General features: G+C 39.3%; 3 protein-coding genes across 3 annotated transcripts in view; 2 read left to right on the forward strand and 1 right to left on the reverse strand.

The window, feature by feature from the left end:
* Window positions 1-3,453, reverse strand: part of LOC101304959 — a 4,367-nt gene extending 914 nt beyond the window's left edge. The window contains exons 1-9 of the mRNA XM_004297423.1: window positions 2,915-3,453; window positions 2,668-2,796; window positions 1,738-1,926; window positions 1,121-1,264; window positions 876-994; window positions 664-796; window positions 439-571; window positions 264-343; window positions 18-152 (exon numbers count right to left, since the gene is read on the reverse strand). Of these exons, the coding sequence (XP_004297471.1) occupies window positions 18-152; window positions 264-343; window positions 439-571; window positions 664-796; window positions 876-994; window positions 1,121-1,264; window positions 1,738-1,926; window positions 2,668-2,796; window positions 2,915-3,424 (1,572 nt within the window). The 5' untranslated portion in view covers window positions 3,425-3,453. The remainder of the gene's footprint in view (window positions 1-17; window positions 153-263; window positions 344-438; window positions 572-663; window positions 797-875; window positions 995-1,120; window positions 1,265-1,737; window positions 1,927-2,667; window positions 2,797-2,914) is intronic.
* A 1,928-nt stretch (window positions 3,454-5,381) lies between these two features.
* Window positions 5,382-8,904, forward strand: LOC101305257 (protein BCCIP homolog). Its single transcript, XM_004297424.1, has 10 exons — window positions 5,382-5,552; window positions 6,152-6,337; window positions 6,439-6,515; window positions 6,660-6,884; window positions 7,005-7,211; window positions 7,319-7,384; window positions 7,478-7,564; window positions 7,641-7,697; window positions 8,079-8,190; window positions 8,281-8,904. The coding sequence occupies exons 2-9, from the start codon at window positions 6,178-6,180 to the stop codon at window positions 8,175-8,177; spliced, it is 978 nt and encodes a 325-aa protein (XP_004297472.1). The 5' UTR covers window positions 5,382-5,552; window positions 6,152-6,177; the 3' UTR covers window positions 8,178-8,190; window positions 8,281-8,904.
* A 1,256-nt stretch (window positions 8,905-10,160) lies between these two features.
* LOC101307885 (DELLA protein GAIP-like) lies at window positions 10,161-12,386 on the forward strand. Its single transcript, XM_004298468.1, has one exon. It carries the CDS (start codon window positions 10,161-10,163, stop codon window positions 11,994-11,996), a length of 1,836 nt encoding a protein of 611 aa, XP_004298516.1. The 3' UTR covers window positions 11,997-12,386.
* Window positions 12,387-15,063: the final 2,677 nt, after the last annotated feature.

Raw genomic sequence — 15,063 nt, forward strand, 5'->3', positions numbered from 1 at the left:
GAGAGAGAGAGAGATACCTTATGCCTGAAACTTTTGAGGGTTTCCCTCATGGGATCAAGAGGAGAGATCTTTGCAGCATGCTCTTTCCACTGATCGGAAAGCTTTTTCAGAACAGCCACGCTCGCTCTTAGGTTCCCTTCATAAACCTTGTCCTAGTAACATTTCATGCACAGCACAAGTAAGATTGTTAAATATGCATATATTGACCTTTTAATTCAAGGAAAAGTATTGGGGGAATGCAATATGAGAATTAGAGAACTCACCCACTGCCTGAAACATTCCGCACTTTGGGTCAAACACCAAATGAAAATTCCAGCTGCTTCATTGGATAGCTCAGGTGTACCTGTGAGGCCAGCAATATCAAACCCCGTTATAGACAATCATACTAATTCTTAGAAAGAAATTACAGTGCAAAGTAAAGTCAAAGAGTCTACGTACTTGCTTCTCCCGCAGCTTTAACAGCAAAACTCAATATTTGCTGTGAAACTTGTTTCATCGCTTTGCTTCCTTGCGAGCCAGCAAGAGCCACGTCCTTTAGGGTAGGATATACAGCCTCAAACCTTTCAGTAGACTGTACAGAAAAACATATTGGAGTTCAATAAGAGGTAAGTAACTCTCCTTATAAATAATTTATACACAGTGAATTCCCCTTTCAGTAATTACCTTTACTCTAGCTGAAGGTGCAGGGAAGGTAACTCCCATAAGTATCTCCAAGGCAGAAGGTGGCACCAAACGCTCCCCCTTCCTCACAGCACCATTCACTAAAATGGTACGAGCCTTTGGCATAGACAGAATTCTACAATCGAATAAACAATTTCAGAGTTTAAGGAATGCAAGAGTTATGACATATTATTGAGATTAGACATGTTCAATACCTCTCAACCAGTTGCAGAACAAGATCACGGGACTGCGGATTACTACTTTTGCCACAAACTAGAGGCAATACATTGCGTGCCCATGCATACAACCCCACAGCAAGGTCTCCTTGACTAGCCTATACAAGACATTTTTGAGATCTAACATGAGATGTATGATAACCGGAACAGACTTATGGTAATATTTTTATGATTTTAGCCATGCGGCAAGATCTCTCAAACTGTGTGAAAAAAATCCTGCTTACCTGAACTATCATCCATACAATTACTGGAAGATTATCTTGTCCTTGATACTTTGAAGTTTCCCTCAATGTCGGCAATATATTGATCAAGACATCAGGTTTTCTTCGCAATATCATTGCTACAACAGTAAATACTGCAACCTGGGACTACACAACACAAGATTTTGCATCAGAGTTGACTATGCACTCCTAAAGATAAAACTATCTAACATCATAAAGTTGAGATCATGACAGGATCACTACAACAGCCCAAAATGTTGAATGGGAAATTTAGTTCCACAAAACAAAAGCTTCACTCGATGGATGACATGGAATTTTACAATATATTTTGACCAACTAACTGAGTACAAAGAACACCAACGTCAATCACAAAAAAGAAAGCATGAAGTGATGAAACTAATTGTTGGATATTTCATATGCCAATTAGACAGATGGATGACATGACGAGCTGTTTTGGATGATGGACCCTAATTTATGAATTCTTGTACAACCAGATGATGTAACAGCGCAAATGAAGTAAAACGACACATGATTAGAATAATTTTCTTTTTATCTTAAAAGCTCTAAAGATCAAAGAAATGCAAATAGTTCAAGATAAAAAAGTGGAAGATCAGAATTACCTGAGATTTGGATGATGCTTGCTGCACACCTTTCTTGGCACCCTTCCCACCAACTCTCTGGCTTGCTAGGTCTGCAAAAATGCTGTCTACAGACGTTAAAACGAAGGTCGCAAGGGACTGAACGGAACGCTGGCTGATCCAGTCAATTGATGTCTTGTAAACATCCTCAGATATGTGGGAAATGGGGATCTGTTAGAAGAAAATACATAGTGATTAGGATGCATGACGTAAGGAACAAATAAGTCAGTAGGCTCTTGAATTGTATTACACATTCTAACAGGAGATACTCAAGTAAAGTGTTATGAGCAGGAAACTATAACATGACATGACAGTGAACTCTAGTGACAACTGTTGACATTAATCAACTTAAACTACTCTGTGGACACAAATGCCACAAAGATCAGGTCTACCTTTACCAAAAAATGCATCAGTCAAATCGGTTTCAACTAGGCGTTATAATGAAAAAAAATCACCAACAACAGACCTAAACATCCCATCAACTAGTCTCCACCAAAAAGTCCAATAACCTCAAATGGTGATTACATTCGTGTGGTTGAATATCCAAAAGAGATAAGAGAGGACTTGGAAGAAGGTATATTTATCCAAAGAAAAGGGAACATAAAGCAGATCATTCATGATTATACAGCCTAACCAGAGATCTCCATTTTACACTTGAATAACCAGAAAGATTGAACAGCATTTAAGAATTATATTTTTTTCCGCAAGTTCATGAATATCACTAGGTGGAACAGCATTCGTATATACAAGAGAATTAAGACCAATGTGAATGAGTATACAGCACAATGGTTCACAAAACATCAAATCTATCATAAAAAAACAGATATAAGACCTCTGAATTACTACATCAGCCAGACTAACACAAAGACTAGATCATCAGCCAGGAAAAGCATAAAACTTTCGGATACTCACATCGGCAATCTTCGCCAGAGTTGACTCCTTGAACATCTTGATCCATGGAAACTGTGCGGAAGACACTGTCTTGAATGCAGTGACGAAAAAGTCCGCGAACTTCATCACCTGTATATCCTCCTCGAAATTCTATACGAAACAGTCCGAATCGATTCAAGTTATTATTCAAATCTAAATCTAACAATATCAAACTACATCAGAAACCGCACCGGAAACGAAATGTCAGATCAGAACCACCACAACTCACCGGAAGTTCAATCAGCCACGCCGAGAGATCGTTCACGTTGATCTTCGCCGCCGCCTCGGCGACGGTGACCTTAGGCTTCTTCAGTTTCTTCGGTTTCGACTTCTTCTCCTCCCCGGCCTTGGCGTCCTGCGGTGCAGCCTCGTCATCGCTGTCGTCGCCGTACTCGTCGTCGGACCGGTGCTTCGATCTCGCCGGAACAACGCCGATGGGGCCGGCATTTGCCGCCGCCGCCGCTCTCTGAGCTTCCTGGCGCCTCCGACCTCGCTCCTCCGCCTCCTTCTCCACGCCTCGGAAAACGTTGTCGCCGCCGGAGATCACAGCGCCGGGGACGAGCCTGTTGTGATTATTGACGGACTCCGCCGCCTTGTTCTTCCTCTGGCGCTTCTGATAGGTCACCTTCTGCCATCCATGGTCGCTGTTGGTACTGGTGCTGTTGGAATTGTACTCTGCGAAAACGTCATGGTCTCCATTGGCGATCGATTCGAGAGCTGAAGCGTGATTTTCCTCCATGGTGATTTTTGCTGTGAAAATTTGTGAGAGGAAATTGAGAGAAAGAAAGCGAAGCTGGGGAAAAGAATTAGAAAGAGAATTGAACTTCGGTAATAGTGGTGTGAATTTATGGGCGTTGACTAGAAGAAACTGACCCTTGTTTTACCACGGAATTACATCAATACCAATAGTTGGTGGGGAAATTCTATTTCTGTATCATCACATTTCCCTCAATTTTATCCACAAATGACTACTTTGGTACAAAAATTAATAATAATATTAATGATAATTAATAATTACATATAAGCAAAGAAGGAAAATTCTAACAGCAAACGGACCACGATCCCTCATATTTTCTTCCAAATATAACACAAATATCTTTAATATCACCTCGAGTGGGTTCGTAGTATCAAATATCAGTAAGAAAAAAAATCGTGTTTGTATCATTATACGATACGATGTGAATGAATCGTTTATTTCACACGATTACTCACTTTACCGTTTACTTTGATTGTGTATAATTTTTATTAATGATCGTTGTAGACTTCACTTTTCAGTATCGTTGAACAAACGAAAATCATTACGAATGATAATCTATTACTAACTTACTAGATTTTTAGATAATCATTACAGATTTACAATAAACATAATATTAGCGTTCTATGAATTTTGGGTGAGTTCATGATAAAGATGACAATATCAATTTCTAGGTAAATTCATAATAGAAATGTTGGTGAATGCTTTTTGCAGTAATAATGGATAACGGATAGGAACGTGGTAGTTGAAAACTAAAAATGGGTAGAGGGAGCCCATTAATAGAAGGAGAGTCAAAAGAAATCCACTAATATGTCTGGGCCATAAGCCTAATCCCATTTGTGACAGAGTGTCACATTCATATCTATTTGATTATTATTTCCCGGTTAACTCCTTAAAATAAGTTATTATTTTCCGAGTGATTTGGTCTGAAACAGACTGTCACGTGATTAAATTAGAAAGTATGGAATTCAATGCTAGCTAGATAATGTTTCGATGTATAATTGGGAGCTAATTCAGAATTGATAGTTTATTTCAGTGCATAGAAGGCAATCTCTAATATTTGATACCAACCTAATAGAGCTCCAACAATATCGGTGTTTAGGGAGCGTTCCACCAACAATCATATATGGCATATATCGTGGATGACGAGCTTGTAATCTACCAAGGCTGATAATCGGTGTTGTTAATGAGGTGTGGTGTAGGAAAGACCCAAGAACCGAATGACAAGTCGGAAGATCTTCCTAGCTATGAATTGTTTTCTTGCAAACCCTTGGTAAGCGAAAGGTCACGAATTCGATCCTCGTTGGGAGCTAGTTTGTATTTTTCCCTCCTTCTAGCGCTTTCTTTCGGGGAAACTCTTCTAATGAGGATCCTTAAGTTGATGACTTTTCAGTTTATCCCACTTTTCGATCTTATATCCATAAATTGACCGTTCAGTTTATAGGTATTTATGAGTATATCATTTTCTTAAATTTTCAACCATATTGAAAATCATTAAAATATTCATAAGTGTGATTTATCAATTATTAACTTAAACGGTTCATGTTTGACAAATTTGGTTCGTCAATTAATTTGATCTAGTTTGTTACCTTAACGATCACTGATTTAGCTAAAATTTGTAGGGCTGATCTACATATATAGACCTAAAAACTGAACGGATGAAATGACAAGATGTGATCGAAAAATATGTATTTTAAACCATAAACCAAAAAGTCATCAACTAATCCTCACTAGAAGGTCTCCCTTCTTTCGGACCAAATAAAAATGTCCAATCGTTTACCTACGTATGTTTCTATATTATACCCTCTCGATTTCGCGGCATTTAGATCGATTAATTGGGCCACCCCTGTAATTGGGACTGTGGGCTTCCTATTTCTTGGACCGACACTGAGGCCTGATAACTCCGGGCCTTTGAATTCTCCCGGTAGTAGTAGTAACAAACAGACCTAGCATTCCCAATTTGCCCATCTCTCTGTCTCTCCCAACTTACACCATTGCCAATTCTCGCCGAACAATCGTCTTCGTTCAACTCTCTAGGAAGTCGCGCCTCTTTCTGTTCTTCTTCTGGTGACCCGAGCTTGTTCTGAATCAAATTCAAGAGAAACCAGACCAGGTAATCGCTTATTCTCAACTATAGTCGGGTTGTGCTTTGTTCTTAATCAAATTCACGACCAGGACTTCAATTTGGTTGTGCTTTTTGTATTGGGATTGAGCTTGTTCTTCGTGAATCAAAACCACAAGTATTATTGCATCAGTTACTCATTACGTACTTCCTCTCGAAATCAAAAGTATTCTTAGCTTGAAAGTTTATATTAGATTATTATCCAAAAGTATTTATTAGGTTCTTGCGACTGTGAGAGCTACAGATAATTAAAACAAAAGGCATTGCATAGATTTATCACTACCTGAGTTAGCTTAGTTATGCTGAATCAGTCCACTTTGGATTTTTGAATAGAAAGAGTTTCAAATGGTTTGGCAAATTCTATGATTCTGGATGGTGCAGTCAGTTTTTACTTGTTGATGATCTCATGTATTCTCAAAGCATAGTCAGAATTAGTGAGTAGTGTTCTTTCTTTTTGAGCTAGAATGTCTGGGTGCTTATTTTTTGATAGGTGATCAATTGTGTAGTATATGCTTTACTCTCTCACCCTCTGTTGAGTTTCTTTTTAATTATATACTGAATCGACTTTCAATCTTGCTGAACTTCTGCAGTGATTCAGCAGCATTAGGTAGTGAAGATGCCCCGTAGGCCGACAAGGCATAGAGCACTGGTAAAATCACGTCCTCTGACCTTCTCCAAATTTTCTCGTCAAGCTGCTAGGGTTGCTTCTGTCTTTACTATCAAGCGTCAAATGCATACCGCCAAAGTCCTTCAAAAATCACCACCAAATTCTGCAGGCATGATTTTCTTCCTAATAACTACTTTCGGTTACTACAAGTCTCGCCTTCAAATAGTTATTTCTATCTGTTAACTTTTTTTGGCCTCTCCTACTTTTCAGTTACTAAATCAGTCAAGAATAATTTGAAAGCAAAGAATGAAGAGTCGGAATCTTCAAAAGAAGAAGAGGAGTTTGATGTAAGCGAATACTTCTAGTGGTACTTGTTTATTCTCCATATAATTACCAGTTCTTTGTTAAAATGGTTGAAAATTCAGCTTTAATAATTCTTAATTCATGCTCTTTACACTTGGATTTTTATGAGATTTGGTTTATCTGTAAAGGGAAATGTTCAAGTAGATTTTGCATTCTTTGATCCGAAAGCTGATGACTTTCATGGAGTGAAGACCTTGCTGCAGACCTACCTTGATGATAAAGAGTGGGATTTGAGTGGTTTTGTAGACTTAATATTGGAACAGACCACTGTAGGGTCTGTTGTTAAAATAGAGGATGACGAAGATAATGGAATTTTTGGTCTTGTTACCGCCCTTAACTTGGGGAGATACAAGGCAAGTAACCTATACATATGTGTTCCAGTACTTCAGTGACATGTTCAGCTATATACCTGTAGGCATGCAAGTTATTGGCTATACATAGACCGTTGATGGAACTTCTTTCATTCTTAACAGGACCAGAAATGTATGACAGAGATTAAGGAGTTTCTCCTCAAAGTTTCTCAGAAAGATGTAATAGATGACCTGAGTTCACTTTTGGGAAAGGAAGCACATAGTGTTGGTCTATTGGTCTCTCAACGTGTGACAAATTTACCTCCACAGCTCTTGCCACCTCTTTATGAAGGCCTCTTTAACGAAGTTTCTTGGGCCACAGAAGATGAGGTTAGAATCATTAGATTGATTATATAGGAATATGAGCTTTGCCTATCTACAAATCCTTTGGAAATGTTCATCTACTTGATTCATATTTGTTGTTCCACTCGTGGCAGCCAACTGAGGAGCTCAAGAATTCCTTTCGATTTAAGTTTTATATAATAGTCACCAAGTCCTACAAGGTAAGACGTTCAAGCATTTCTCTGCTCATTGAACTCTCCCTCATTCTCATTCTATGCCTTCCATTTATTATTTTTCGTATTGCAAAACTGCAGCAAAAAACTGCTGACAAGAAAAGGAAGCAGAATGTGAATGAAGAGGCAATAATATATGTAAAGCCAGAAGATGAAATATATCACAAGGTACTGATTATCTGATTTGAATATGATTTTATGTTTTTCACATAAGTTACTAATCGTATTTTCAAATGTATTTCAGCTCAGCTCCTGGTCCTTCGAATTTTCTTTGAACACTCCGCAGATTCCACCTCATGAGGCAAGTAATAATATGGCTGCCTGTCCTGATTTCTCAATACAGATCTTTATCCATCATGCTATGATTAGTTCATCTCTAAAGAAATACGGGAGGGAGATTTTTTTCGATCTCATCCTGAATTACTATGTCATTTGTTTCGTCTAGAGGATCCACAAAAATGGATTGGGAAGTTACATGGAATGTTTGTATACACACACCCACCAACATTAGTCAAATAAGTAAGCTTTTACTGGGACATTCACTCAAGATCACGGCAAAACCAAGTTAAACCAGAAATTACACATGAATAGCATAATCTTTTACACTAGCTTATTTATAGTCATTTCATTGCCTTGGTGACCATAACAATTCCTGGTGTTTTCATTGTTGTTACTTCTGCAGCTAAGAAACTATCAGCAAACGGGGTTAGTCATGGCTGTGAAAGCAGACAAGATCTCTGCATTCCAACAACAGCTGCAGTCTTTAATAGAGGAACCTTGAATCTCACTGAAAGGTTGAGCACACTCTCGTGGTTATTCGCCTCCATTATTGTATGTAATAATCACATTCACCTTATATTCTTCCATCCCATCACTATTTGCAGTCCCCAAATTTTGATCTCTTTTAGCCGGTGCCTGAATAATAGAGAGAGCTAGAGGCAAATGCATATTACAACCTTCACATGGTGAGGATCTAAGAACCATTCATTTGGTCCCCAAACGGTCCCTTCCCTTCTCATAAGATTCATCGAGAGAAAGTGAAGTCTCTAATGTAAGGTACAGACATGTATGGAGCAGCAACAACGTGTCGTGGACCATCATGCTTGCTCTTATCTTGGAGATTTTATATGAGAACCAATAAGGAAAAACATCTGTATGAGAGAAACGGGGTTGTGAATTTATGCAAGATACCAAAGCCAAAGTACTATCCCCTTCTATTATTTGGTCTTAAAAATTTTGGTGTGGCGGTAAGAACAATAAGACTAGGGTTTGTTCTTTTCACGTTGACAATTTCTTTGAAATTCCTTGGTCTTTTACATGCATAATTTAGTCGATGCCTTATGTCCGAGTCCTCTCGCCCTTTTCTTGTTGTTGGTTTCACTTGCCAAGTGAAAATGACTGAGCTATATTATTTTACCATAGCGAGGCCGTACATTTCGAGCAGTAAAGCAGTAATTGTGTTGTTTTCATGTACCAAAGGATAAGATCATGCTCCTTATCTTCTTCACTGTGATTCAGGATGCCATTTTAGTTCTCTGAAATGATACCATTAGTTGGTAATTGTATTTATAACGATCAATCATTGTGCTTTGTTTATTCACGAAAATAGGAATATGCGTTTCCCTATCATGCATTATGTAAGCTTATGTGTCCTTAATGTTTGTAGTAACATATATATCCATGTTCTTTCACAATAATTAGAGGCTAAATAAGTCTGATATTTTTTATCTTAAAAAAAAAATTATTAAATAACTCATACATCATATACATGTGATGAGGTTTGAACTCGTAACCTCAAAGTTATCAGTTAAACTCTTTAACCAATCAAGCCACAACTCACAAACGCTAAATAAGTCTGATATATTTTTTCCTTTCTTTTCTGGTTCTGAGATAAATCAGATAATTTCTAATACAAATCTGCTTGCATATAGACCCACTTTTATTAAGACATTTTATTGTTCATAACCCAAAGCTTGACAACCCTTAATGATTTTGATTAAGAATTATTATATCTCTACAGATTTACCTAAATTGTTGTACAATGCATCTGACACTCTTCTTCGTCGACATGAAATAATGCAAAATGATTAATTAACAGCAAACTTAGATGCATTAACTTTCTTACGCGTCCATCACTTATTTTATCTTAAATTCACTTAATTAAGTGCACATTAAGCCACCAAATAAACAATAATCCACCATTGTTAATGTATAACGCACCCGTCACGTGTCACTATTGATGAAAAAATAGTAAAATTTACTGACTTCCTAGTTTGAAACACAGCAAAATTTAGTAATTTTTACTCTAATTAGGTAATATGATAGTTTCATGTAATACTCCGAAGTACTATAAAACACGTAGATTTAAGACTAGTTTTTATGAGAGAGAGAGTGAGAGAGAAAGAGAACGTAAAATAAGCTGATGGTTATCTGTTTGTGAGTGTTTGAGCTATAGTCGTTGTTGTGGTTAAGCCCTGATACAGTTTTCATTGGAGGTCGCGCCCACACATCACTCTCCTCTCACTCTGTACCACTTTTATTTTTAATTTTCCGATTTTTCTATAATAATACCATAACTGGTTACCAGGGCATTATTATTATTCTCTCATTTCTTCGCCTCTCCCTCTCACACTCGTGGTAGTGAAAAACCAAGCAAACCCTCCTCAGAAAAGAACCCCCAAAATCCCAAATGTTCTGATTCCAAATTTGATAGCACCACATCTTCGGTTTCCGAGCTATCTACAATCGCAGAAACCCACAAACCATGAAAAGAGAGCATCACAGTCACCCCCACCACCCTAATCCAAACCCATCCGTGGCTTCCACTTCCAACGATAAGGCCGGTAAGGCGGCGATGTGGGAGGAGTCCCAGCACGACGACGGCATGGATGAGCTTCTGGCTGTGTTGGGTTACAAGGTGAAGTCATCAAGCATGGCCGATGTGGCCCAGAAGATTGAACAGCTTGAAGAGTTCATGGGGACTGTTCAGCAAGATGGGCTGTCTCATCTGGCTTCGGATACTGTTCATTACAATCCGTCGGATCTGTCGAATTGGCTGGAGAGCATGATTTCGGAGATTACTCCGCCTTCGAATTTCGAGCCGGTAATGGCGCCGCCACCGCCGCTGGGCAGCTCTGTTATGATGAACGATTCGTTTTTGGCTCCGGCCGAATCTTCCACCATAACCTCTATAGATTTTGCAGATCAAAGCATGAACACCAAGAGCAAATCTGTAAGTCCAAGAACCCAGTTTGAGGACTGCTCTTCTTCTTCCAATTACGAGCTGAAAGCTATACCTGGTAAGGCCATCTTCAGTCAGCAAACCCAGTTCGATTCTTCCCCAAGAGAGCCCAAACGACTCAAACCCTCGCCGGATTTCTACTCCACCACCTCCTCCTCCTCCCTCCAGCCCGTCTCCCTCCCCCTCCCCACCGCCGCGGAGTCAACTCGCCCGGTGGTGGTTGTCGATTCGCAAGAAAACGGAGTCAGATTAGTCCACGGTCTCATGGCCTGCGCCGAAGCCGTCCAGCAGAACAACCTCAACCTAGCCAAGGCCCTGGTCACCCAGATCAGCTACTTAGCTATTTCCCAAGCCGGCGCTATGCGTAAAGTCGCCACCTTCTTCGCCGAGGCTCTAGCCCAGCGGATCTTCCGGGTCTACCCCGCCGCTCCGATCGACCACTCCTACTCCGAGATGCTCCAGATGCACTTCTACGAGACCTGCCCTTACCTCAAATTCGCTCATTTCACAGCTAATCAAGCCATTCTAGAAGGTTTCCAAGGCAAGAAGCGGGTTCATGTCATCGATTTCTCCATGAACCAAGGGATGCAATGGCCTGCTCTGATGCAGGCCCTCGCTCTCCGCCCCGGCGGCCCGCCCGTGTTCCGCCTTACCGGAATCGGCCCACCGGCGGCGGACAACTCGGACCATCTCCAAGAAGTTGGGTGGAAACTGGCGCAGCTAGCGGAGACCATACATGTGGAATTCGAGTACAGAGGGTTTGTTGCTAACAGCTTAGCTGATCTAGATGCTTCTATGCTGGAGCTCAGACCCAGCGAGGTCGAGTCGGTCGCGGTTAACTCGGTGTTCGAGCTGCACAAGCTGTTAGCTCGGCCCGGTGCGATCGAGAAAGTGCTGTCCGTTGTGAAGCAGATGAAGCCGGAGATCGTTACGGTGGTAGAGCAGGAGGCGAACCACAACGGTCCGGTTTTTCTGAACCGGTTCAATGAGTCGCTTCACTATTACTCGACCCTGTTTGACTCGCTGGAGGGTTCGGTCAACAGTCAAGATAAAATGATGTCCGAGGTGTACTTGGGGAAGCAAATCTTCAATGTGGTGGCATGTGAGGGCGTCGAGCGGGTGGAGCGCCACGAGACGCTGGCTCAGTGGCGAACCCGGTTCGACAAGTCCGGTTTTACTCCGGTTCATCTCGGTTCCAACGCGTTCAAGCAGGCCAGCATGCTTCTGGCCCTCTTCGCCGGCGGAGATGGGTACAGAGTGGAGGAGAACGACGGGTGTTTGATGTTAGGGTGGCATACTCGGCCGCTCATTGCCACCTCGGCCTGGAAACTCGGCGCCCAAGCGGTGATGACTCACTGAGTCGGGTCAACGCGTTGGGTGTGTTTTTTTTTTTCTTCTCAAATATCTGGGTTTGTTTTTGGTGCCAACCAAACAAGGCCTAGTGGTGGGGTGTCAATGCCTGCCCTTTGAGTGAGTTGGTTTGGCCCTCAATGTGCTACTCTGAGCTGGGGTGCGTACGATAAGGGTGATTGAGACCCACAGATGCCCCCACCCACCATTACCGAGTCTCTGTTTTTGCTTTTTATTTTTTACTCAAGTTTGTCAAAGGGGTTAATTTTCTGGATCAAGAATCAAGAGGTGGCTGATGATAATGATGTGTACCATTGTTTATATCTATATAGGTTGGTGGTGATAATAAAAAGAAAATTAAAACCTTTTTGACTGCTATTGTTGTGTTCTATTTATTTCAGTAATTGAATTATCTTGCTATGATATTACTATCATGTTTCGGAGCATGTTATAGATAATGTTCTAAAAGTCTCCGTTTAGAGCCGATTAATCCCTATTTAGGTGTTAGGCGGTGTTTCACCGTTTCAGTCTAGAGAGTTAGAAAACTGATTAATTCTCGATTAATCTTCTGATTAAGACGTAAGTCACTGATTGTCCGTCCAACTAGCGCTTAACTTTTTTTAAAACATTGGTTATAGATTATGAAGCATATTAAACAACATAACATACTTTGTAGAAGAGGGAAGTGATCTACTTGTTTATGGGATTCTATGATGTGGAAGAGCCTATCTAGGTGTAAGTGATCTTACTTGTGCAATTTCAACCATTGATACTAGTTAGTTATTATTTAAATGAATAATTTTGTGTGATAAATACAACCCAATCTTGTTTTCATGTTGGTTTAAGCACGTCTCGACGTTTTGAATCATCTCTCGTATTTTTCTAATGGGTCTCGGACTCTCAGTTTTTGAATAATCTCTGTGGTATTTCTTTTTTACTTTCACGACGCTAATAGTTTCCTTCTACTTGAGGAATGATTGATGGAAGTGAATTTGGAAAAGTGGAAAGACTGATGAGGTTCTTCTGTTCTTCTGGACCTCTGGATAAGCTGGATTCCACTGCCCACTCGTTGTTAGTGGGATAAGGCTTTACTAAAAATGTCAATGTGCTTTATAGTTATGTGGTCAAGGAAATTGAATAAATGTGTTACACAAATATACATATAGAGTTTTTATTTTTATTTGGTCTGAAAATATACATATAGATAAATAAGTGAATATATGTAATAATTTATCAATGACAAATAATTGAAGATGATAATTGAAGTGAAGTATTGCAACCCCACTTCCCCAGAAGCTAGTATGAAATGCGGGAATCCCCTTTAAAGTCAGGAAAGCACAATCATATTCTAGAAAGTGAAAGAGAGGCTCAATTATGCTTTCTCTGAGGTACATACCATACTTTGTTGGCAAAGTTAGGCTTTTATTGAGTGTTGGTATATATACTACCTTGATCTTGGCTTCTCTTAGACTTTTTATGATATTATTACCAACATGTACATGCATTATTCCCTTTAAATTTTTGATTTATTTTTCATCAACTTTTCCAGAAATAAGACATATTAGTGCAATTATTTCTTCTGGGTTTTCTCTTATTGGAAACTTAGTTTCACACCTGGGTTACTGCTGGGGTGGTACAATTGATTATGAGTGATGCTATAGAACAAAACTTCCACATGACTTCTACAAGTTAGCTGTTATGAGTAAGACATATTAGGTATGTTATTCTTCTTTTTTGGTCTGAGCCCGTCTAGTTAAATGACATTGATTTGTAACTTTTATGGAATTGATTCTTTTCAAAAGATAAATAGGTAACCATTACGAGTGATGTACATGTGTCGAAGACACATAACCTAATAGAATGCAGCATTGTAATTTACAAAGTAATTAGGTTTTAGTATTTGGAAAAACCCTTGAAGGAGTTTGAGAATACTGTTCACTTTCTTCGGATGCTCAACTTTGTAACCCTACTGCTATCATTAGGGTTTAGATTATTAGTCTGGATTTTTGTCTGCAATGGCCAGAGCAAGCAGTTGTTTATAGAACTAGGGTTCCTTGGAATCTCAGATGGTAGGACAGGATTTATTCAAATTAAATGGCATCTCTTTCGGGCATATATAGTACCATTTTAAGTGGCTGTATAACCAGTATTGATGTAGGGGTATTGCTCAGACCAAGCCAGAGGTAACTCTACATCAATAATACCAAACCCGACTTCTTCATTTCCTGACTAAATGAATCGTGTACTAGTTAGAAGGTAAAATAATGGAGGTTTAGATCTGAAAATGAGTCGTTATAATGGAGGTTTTTTCGATACAATCAACAAGATACAATTCTAATAAACCTCGACATTTAAGTTTAGAAGATCAAAACATATAGTAGGAAGGCAAAGTAGTGTCTAGCATCCACTATTAATTGTATGGTCAAATGTAGCCAAGGCATCCGCCACATAATTTGTCTATCTCTTACAACGTGGTAAGTTCAATAGACTGGAAACTAACGTCAATATTTCGACACTAAAAGATACAATTAAGTTATAAAATGAATAAATTTGACGACGAATTTAAATGTTATTTGATTATTTTTAAAAAAATAGATTATCAGATGTCACCATCGCCGCTATTATAAGATTTGGTATGGATTCAAAGCCTTAACCATGAAATTAAAGAGAAATTCAATAACTTTTTTTTCTTCAATCGCATAATACTAAGTTAACAGAATATACCTATCGAAATCACGAATTTAGAATTAAGACATCAACTATTTCATTCACCGATACAGCTCATTCATATTATTTATAATCAACTAGGATAACTCTTTCTATAGAGAGCTTAAAGATTCAGTCAAGGCCACCTAGATAACGCTTTCTATGCCAACTTCGGCTCGTTTTAATTTGGCATGAGAATTAGTTTAATGAGAATGCTGCATGATCAAATAAAGGTGGGACGTTAATGGCGTATCCTTAACAAAACCAGATTTCCGACGCCCTATCACTCATGGTTAACCACAATACATTATATATTCAAAATTTTAAAACTATCATTTTAGGGTGAAGCTACCACACTAGTACGTATATT

The sequence above is a fragment of the Fragaria vesca genome, linkage group LG4 (assembly GCF_000184155.1).
Source record: "Fragaria vesca subsp. vesca linkage group LG4, FraVesHawaii_1.0, whole genome shotgun sequence".
Lineage (NCBI taxonomy): Eukaryota > Viridiplantae > Streptophyta > Magnoliopsida > Rosales > Rosaceae > Fragaria > Fragaria vesca.